General features: G+C 44.9%; 1 protein-coding gene across 1 annotated transcript in view; it reads left to right on the top strand.

Moving 5' to 3' along the window:
* Positions 1–8693, top strand: part of SEC16B (SEC16 homolog B, endoplasmic reticulum export factor) — a 94537-nt gene that overhangs the window by 37047 nt on the left and 48797 nt on the right. The window contains exons 11-13 of the mRNA XM_015425708.1: positions 2968–3069; positions 3153–3234; positions 6325–6442. Of these exons, the coding sequence (XP_015281194.1) occupies positions 2968–3069; positions 3153–3234; positions 6325–6442 (302 nt within the window). The remainder of the gene's footprint in view (positions 1–2967; positions 3070–3152; positions 3235–6324; positions 6443–8693) is intronic.

Consider the following 8693-nt stretch of genomic DNA (forward strand, 5'->3'; position numbering starts at 1 on the left):
CCCACTGCTGGACCTCCTGATGGCACCTGGTATTTTTAGCTACTGTGTGACAGAGTGTTGGACTGGATGAGCCATTGGCCTGATCCAACATTGGCTTCTCTTAGGTTCTTAACAAGAAGCAATTCTGCCTCTGGACCCAGAGATCCCATTTGGCTGTGATTCTTTAATGTAATGAAATACAAACCGGGAATGCGGTGGGTAACACTAGAATAAACAACGCAACAATGCATAAAAGCAACCTGTTGGATTCTATATTGAAATCATTCTAACAGGTAACATTCACATATAACCATATGCTGTGCTTTACAAGTGATATTGCAACCTCATTTGTGCCTATTTAAAGATATGTACATCAGTAATCTCAGCGTATTTCTACTACACAGCGTCTAACATGAAAGATTCTCAGACACTTAACTTAGAGCTGGGGTGTCTGTCAGCTGGCAATCAAGTACACGCTTGTAGAAAGGTTTTACTTTATTGAAGCCATGACGTACTGGAACATAGTCACTGTTCAGAATACAGAAATGGGCTGTGCAAGGTATAATAAAGCAAGTTCATAATTCTAGTACCCAATAGACAAGATTCCCGCGCGAGCGGCTGGAGTGTCGTGAGTGTCTGCTGAGTCTTGCACCGCTGGCTCTCTAGTCTACCCATATGGGTTTTCCTTTGCACCTCCCCCCCCAGCCCATGAGGCCTTGCAGCAAGGATACCGCAACTCAGAGCTTACCAGCTGCTGTCCTTTATACAGTTTATGTCTCCGGTACCTGACATTATATTTTATGGGACACATGGTCCGGCCCGACAAAGTGACGTTTATGTCAAACCCGGCCCTTGTGACAAATGAGTTCAACACCTGTGACTTAGAACAACTTCTTCTTTTTTTATATGTATATATTTTATTTTCAACATACAAAACAAACATAAAAGGGGGAAATTCAATTTCCATTTCTTCAGTATCATATTGATGCCAGATTTATCATAAATTTGTATATTTCACCTTGTAGCAATAACCATGTCACTTGCAAATATATCTTATTTATAGAATAAATGCCCTTAAACACAGTTTAAATGACTCTGTTGATTACTTGGAATAATCTTCAAACCATTGATAAAATCTTGACCATGTATTCTCGAATACAGTCTCTGGTTGTCCTTTCAAAATCAGAGTTATACTTAGAGCAACTTCAACAGGGTATCACAATTTTTAACAACCATATTATACTTGAAAAACCTTCTTGTTTTTGTAGTCTTCTTTGTGAAAAAAAATCTTTATATACCGCTTATAGCAAACCAAAACTACTTCATAGCGATCCAATGGATAACCACGGATGTTCTTCCGTTTCAACGTCCTCTTTCTCAAGAATCTCCATGTGTGCACAGCCATCAGTTCTTAAAGAACTTCACCAAAGCTGTCTGAGAGCTTGCTGCTTCATTGACTGAAACGTACCCTCTTCCTGCAGAAGTTTAAAGGGGGGGGGTTTCCGCTTTACCACTGGAAAGAACTATTCTAATGATCTCTTCACAAAGAAGATTACAAAAAAAGAAAGCTTTTCAAATATAATCTGGTTGTTAAAAATTGTGATACCCTGTTTAAGTTGCTCGAAGTTAAGTGTTTGAGAATCTTTCATGTGATTTTTTTTAATAGCAGACCCGTCTTCCATAAGCATGTCCGACCCTTTTATAAATCTAAGCCAGTGGTCATCACCAATGCTCCCTCTAAGCTGTGGAGTCTTGTGAGCAAAAATTCCACTTTGTGAGCTACTGGCATTAAAGTTTTGAGCGAGTGATTTGGCTGCTGCATAAATTAGTTTCCTCTGGAGCCATCCTCCCTGAGCTATAAAGTGGTGTTTTTTTCCCGCTTTACCACTGGAAAGAACTATTCTAATGATCTCTTCACAAAGAAGATTACAAAAAAAGAAAGCTTTTCAAATATAATCTGGTTGTTAAAAATTGTGATACCCTGTTGAAGTTGCTCGAAGTTAAGTGTTTGAGAATCTTTCATGTGATTTTTTTTAATAGCAGACCTGTCTTCCATAAGCATGTCCAACCCTTTTATAAAACTATCTAAGCCAGTGGTCATCACCAACGTTCCCTCTAAGCTGTGGAGTCTTGTGAGCAAAAATTCCACTTTGTGAGCTACTGGCATTAAAGTTTTGAGCGAGTGATTTGGCTGCTGCATAAATTAGTTTCCTCTGGAGCCATCCTCCCTGAGCTAAGACAAAAATCTGTGAGCCGGAGGCTAAAGAACAGTGAGCTAGCTCACACTAACTCAGCTTAGAAGGAACACTGGTCATCACCACATCTAATGGCAGTCAGTTCCACAAGTCATCTTCCCGTTGTGAAGCACAGCAGTACTTCTGTTTGTGTGTCTTCATCCTGCTGCCAGTTGGTTTCACAGGTTGACCCTGAGTCCCGGTATTATGAGACAAGAGTGACAAAAAACAGTCCCTCTGACTACTTTATCTACTACACCATGCATCATTTTGTAGACCTTTGTCAGGTCACCCCTCACTTGTCTTCTGTTCTACATAGGGGTCCCCAGCGTGGTGCCCACTGACATCTTTCCTGTCGTCTGATGTTTTTAGAAAGTGGGAGGGCCCAGTTGGGGTTGTTGGCCATTGGAGATTTGATTGGCTGTGCAGATTTTTTAAAAGGCAGCTTTGGCAGCAGCTGCCACCACAGCACAAGGATTTTCACTGTGTGACTGAAGTTACGTTGCAGCAGTCGTTTTGTGGCTGGTTCCGCTTCCTGCGGCAGCCATTTTGTGACCCTGGTTCCGCCTCCTGCAGCAGCCATTTTGTGACCGCCATTTTGCGAATGTGTCCACCATGCTGTGTCAAAATCCCAAAAGTTCCCACAGGCTCTAAAAGGTTGGGGGATCCCTGTTCTAGATGCATCCAGCTAGCAAGGATGGGAAAGAGAGGAAACGAGAGAGAGAGAGAGATTTATATGGATTATTTCTTGCTTGCAGGAAGCACTGGATTGGGCCATGAGGAACCAGCTGTGGGGCCACGCTCTTTTTCTATCCAGCAAGATGGACCTGAGGACCTACAGCTGGGTCCTGACCGGGTAAGGTAGATGGCAGTGCTGGAAGAGTTCACGCTCCCAGTCCTCTGCCCTCAGCACCTCACTGCTCTTTCCTCTCCTTGCAGGTTCACCAGCACTCTGGCCTCCAATGACCCTCTGCAGACGCTGTTCCAGCTCATGTCTGGTAGAATCCCCCAGGCATCCCTGGTATGGAATCCAGCCCTCTCCTGCTGCTTCAGGCTTGTCTAAATCTGGGACAGGCGTGTTGCCCATGCTGGGGTTGGTGGCCTGGAGGCAAAGGGGGACTGTCAGTAGAAGAGGGGTTCAGGCTGAGGAGGAAGGGCAGATGCAGCCACCTTACAGGATGAAGAACACTCTTAACCCCTTGTGACACCTAACCTTGGCTCCTCTGACAGTTGCCATTACCCTCCCTGGACATCAACAGCAGTGGCACTTTGGAGCGGCAGAGAGAATTGGCTGACATCTCCCTCCTCAGGAAGGCTCCCTCTAAGCTGTGGAGTCTTGTGAGCAAAAATTCTACTTTGTGAGCTGCTGGCAATGTTGTGAGCGAGCGATTTGGCTACTGCATAAATTAGTTTGCTCTGGAGCCATCCTTTCTGAGCCAAGACAAAAATGTGTGAGCCGGAGGCGAAACAACTGTGAGCTAGCTCACACTAACTCAGCTTAGAGGGAACACTGGCTACGATGGCGGTGCAGAGAATTACGGCCAGGGTTTTATTTATTAAAATGTTTATAGCCTGCTATTTCCTCGTGGTGCAAGGCAGCTTACAAAATCAAGTTTAAGAGAGCAAACAGGCCTGGCAGAGCTTCCTAAAACTGTCTAGGGGGATTTTGGTCCACAGGGTGGGAGTCTCAATAGAAAAGGAATGGGCTGTCCTGTATGCCAGGTGGGCTATGTTCTGCTTCTAGGACCCCTGGTTTGAAACCTCTGCACCATATAGAATTTATTTATTAATGTATTAATACCCCACTGTTCCCTGTGACAGTTTACAAATCCCAATTTTAAGTATACAAAATAAACCCTCCTCCTTAAAAACTATACCCAATAAACCCTCTTCCTTAAAAAAAAGGCCTGCAGTCTATTCCCCATTAAAAGAACAAATGCAAGTGGCACCTCCCATTGAAGGCAGACCCCCCCCCCCAGGATATTCTTCCTAAGGAAACTGGTAGCTGGCGTGCTTCTTAGCTTTGTCCCCTCTGCAGCATTTCGGAATCCATCCGGCTTTTTTCTTATTCATCAGGCTGCCGTGCGACATGCTGTGATTCCCTTTTGTATCATTTCCACCAGGCGTGCGAAAACGCCAGTGCTTCGCTTCAGCACAAGAGCCCAGTCCCCTTAAGTGTCTCTGGGAGATGCTGGCAAGGAGGTCTGCCCTGCTTATCCCAGCTGGTGACTCTGATAATGATATAGGAGCGGGAGCCCATCGTTGCTTCTTTCCAGAATGACATGCTTTGGTGTTGGATGGAGCCTCTACAGTTTAGCTTGTCAGACTTTTAACATGACATCTTATGGTTCCACAAGGAAGGACGAGGAGGAGGAAGATCAGAGAAGGTGTGGAAGAGCTTGTCTAGTGGACAGAGTCAGATGTAATAAAATGGGTGTGTTCTGGGCTAGGCCGGAGCACTGAGTGACCACACCAGAAAACCGTCTGGGGTGGGTGGGTGTTAGCTGATACTTTGGTGTTAGTTGAGCCAGTTTGGTGTCGTGGTTAGGAGTGTGGACTCTGATCTGGGAGAACCGGTTTTGATCCCCCACTCCTCCACATGTAGCTGCTGGTGTGACCTTGGGTCAGTCACAAGTTCTTTCAGAGCTGTTCTCTCAAGAGCAATTTCTGTCAGAGCTCTCTCAGCCCCACCTGCCTCGCAGGGTGTCTGTTGTGGGGAGGGGAAGGGGAAGGAGATTGTAAGCTGCTCTGAGACTCCTTTGGGTAGTGAAGGACGGGGGTATAAATCCAATCTCTTCTTCTTCTTTTTAAAATGTATAGATTATTTCATAGGTAAAACTCTTGAAGCCATGAATAATAACATGAATAATAACAGTTATAGAATAACATTATAAAATAATTATATGAAACAACGCTCAGTTAACCAACAATAACATCAAGAGGGAACTATCATAACCACTGATTCCCGTGTTGGGATCTGTCAGGCTGGTGTTCACTGTGGTTTTAGCCTGTGGTGTGGGCAGCAGCTTCCATAGGAGTTGGTGTACAGAAAGCAGGAAATACCAGGTTGGATCCTGTGGCTCTGTTCGACTAGTGGTGGCTCTTCCTTTGGTGCCAGGATCCTTCGTGGGAAGTCTCCTCGTATCACAGGCAAGTGTCACGGCTAACAGAACAGCTGGATGGGATCCAGCCCAATGCTCCCTCTAAGCTGTGAAATCTTGCGAGCAAAAATCCTACTTTGTGAGCTACTGGCAGTAAAGTTGTGAGCGAGCAATTTGGCTACTGCATAAATTAGTTTGTTCTGGAGCCCTCCTTCCTGAGCGAAGACAAAAGTGTGTGAGCCGGAGGCTAAAAAACGGTGAGCTAGCTCACACTAACTCAGCTTAGAGGGAATATTGATCCAACCCTCTGTTCTTTTGACCAATCAAGAGTCCGAAGAGTGAGATAATAGAAGTGACACCAGGCTTGGCCAATCCAGGAGCTTCGTACAGCCTGCCTATCACAAGGGCTAATATTACACATCCCCATCCTATTCTGTGCCCAAAGAGGGCTATGCTTCCTCAGCCACAGAGCCCCAAGTCTGTTATCAGGCTAAGTTCCAACCTTGAGGCTCCCAGTTTGCCCCAGGTGCCTTGGCCAGGTCCTCTCCTCAAGATTCTTAGTGCTCTTTGGTTTATTGATTGGTTTGAAACATTTATAAGCCCACCTGGTTCCCCAGGTAGCAGGGACTCAAGGTAGAAAACAAATCACCACAACTCTAAAAATGACAGAATTAAAACAACCCACAGAAAGAGAAAAAAAGGTCCCACAGAGACTGTTGTCTTTCACAACCCACAAAGAAACCATATTGAGGATCTAAAGGCTCTTGTGAAGAGCCTTTTTGTGTGAAAACATGACAACATTGAATTTAACATCCTGGTTTTGTGCTGTTTCCATCTGTAAATTGCTTCTGCTACTCCAGCGATCATTTTCATTGTTTGTTTTCTTTGTGTGTGTTTGTTTTTGCATTGTACTCTGCCTGGAGGATTGCTGGAAGGACTGATTTTCTTTGAAGTAAACAATGTTTCTTGTTTCCTACATTTTCCTCTCTCCCCCCCCCCTTTCCCAACAGTGCTGTGGGGATGACAAATGGGGAGACTGGAGGCCGCACCTGGCCGTCATCCTGTCCAATCAGGTGGGAGATGCCGAGCTGAACCACAGAGCTGTTGTCACCATGGGAGACACACTGGGTGAGAAGAGTCACGAAACGGGAACGCATACACTTGCACACACAGTATACAGAGAAGGAGAACCGCATTCTTGAAGAATGCTTAAAGGGCTGGTGTGGCTTAGCAGTTAGAGTGTTGGATTAGGATCTGGGATGGGTGGGTTTGAATCCCCTACTCTGCCACGGAAGCCCTCCAGATGGCTCTGGGCCTGTCACAGTCTCTCAGCCTGACTCTCACAAGATTTATTGATGTGAAGGTTAGATGAACAATAGGAAATTATTGTTATCTCATGGCACTGCGTGTAGTTTAGCCAGGAAATCCTAAAATTGTCTGGAAGTCAGAAGTTCCAGCTCTCTTAGCATTATGCACCACTAGGTGGCGAGCTACACTTGTTTCGAAGGCAAGAGACGTTTCAGAGGTGGTTTGCCATTGTCTGCCTCTGTGTTACGCCCCTGGTATTCCTTGGAGGCCGCCCTTCCAAATACTAGCCAAGGCCAACCCTGCCTAGCTTCCCAGACCTGATGAGATCAGCCTAGCCTGGGCTATCCAGGTCAGGGCTACAGCAGGAAAAGCCGCTTTGGATCCCTGATAAGGGATAAAAATGGGATTTACATTCATGAGGACAGCATGATTTCTGTTTCTCGATGGTTGTTTCTAGCTCACATTATTCCAGCCAGGGATTTTTTTGCGGGGGAAAGAGGTGCCGGAACTCTCAAGAGGGAAATGAAGTTTTCAATCTGTATGCTGAAAACTCGTGAACTTTTAAACATTTTAAAAATAATTTTGTTGAAGAGGCTCCGGAACTCCATTCTGGTGCATTCCCCCAGAAAGAAAAGCCCTGATTCCAGCATCATAGAAATGTGGGAATCACGTGTGCGGGGTGGGGGGAATCATGTAGGAAGAGCTGTGCCCGTGTTGATCTTCTTGTCCAAACATTTGACAGTGCAGCACTTCTTTCTATGTGGATCTGTTTGACCTGTATTCTTCTTTTGTTTCCTATGTTATCAGTATTGTGGGAAGCAATGCCAGGGGACACTGGACTTCCCTGGAATTCAGGGAAGGGTGGGATAGTTATTACTCCCAACCTGGTAATTGGTTATTGTTAGTAAAAGGTAAAGGTTTCCTTGCTCGAAAGCCAGTCGAATCCGACTCTAGAGTTGCGGTGCTTATCTCCGTTTCAAAGCCGAAGAGCCAGCACTGTCCGAAGACATTTCCGTGGTCATGTGGCCGGCATGACTAAACACCCTTCCCACCGACGTGGTACCTATTTATCTACTTGCAATTTCTTGCTTTCAAACTGCTAGGTTGGCAGGAGCTGGAACTAGAGACAGGAGCTCACTCCGTCATGCAGCATACTCGGGTCTCGAACTGCTGGACTACTGACCTTCCACAGCCTGCAGTTCAGCGTCTTAACCACTTGAGCCATCGCAGCTCTGGTTATTGTTACCAAATTGTTGTTATTACTTTAAGATTTCACTTCACTTTTTACTTGTGAATGGAACACAATGACCATATTTAGGAAATTAAATAAATAGGATTGGATCCTGTGGATCTGTTCCCACTAGCACTGGTGTTTTCCTCTGGCGCAAGGAGCCTCCCTCAGTGCCTAGGGCTCTTGCAGATGGTGGATGTGCTGCAGGGTAGCCATTTTTTCTGCTGCTCCTCAATTCCTTGAGAGTGGAGGATCGGGGCCAAGTGTGGAGTGCCTCCATGGTGGGGGCAAATGGCAAGCCTCTGTGAGGAGAAGGGCATGTAGCTTAAGAAGCCATTGACATAGCGCACAGAAATGGGTGGGTCTGGCCAACAGAAGGTGGGACGGCTGTAGGAAATCTGAACCTGAAAGCCAAAATCCACTTTCCACCTTGCTTCTTTGTGCACGTCTGATAGATGCTGGGAGAAGAACATGTCATGCACATTTTCGTGTGCTTGGATTTGCATTTTTTTAATAACTTTATTTTTATAACTTTTCTTTATAAACATATAACTTTTTATAAAAAAATAAAAAATAAAATATAAAGTGCAAAATATAAACGTGCCCATAATTCAACTAATATTTCACTACTAACATACGTAATAATTCTTAGAACAATTAACATAACCAATCAATAAAATACAAAGTCAACATATTTAACAGGTAAAGCAGTTGTTCAGGAAATAGTAAAATATTTTGAACAATAAACCTTCCACAGGTTTCAGCAAATGAGATGAAAGACTGGGATGTGTTTTTAATTCTAGGGAGAAAACTTGCATGGCAACATCAACCCCCCCCCCC

This window comes from Gekko japonicus, unplaced genomic scaffold (assembly GCF_001447785.1).
Source record: "Gekko japonicus isolate JY-2015 unplaced genomic scaffold, Gekko_japonicus_V1.1 scaffold1426, whole genome shotgun sequence".
NCBI classification, from domain to species: Eukaryota; Metazoa; Chordata; class Lepidosauria; order Squamata; family Gekkonidae; genus Gekko; species Gekko japonicus.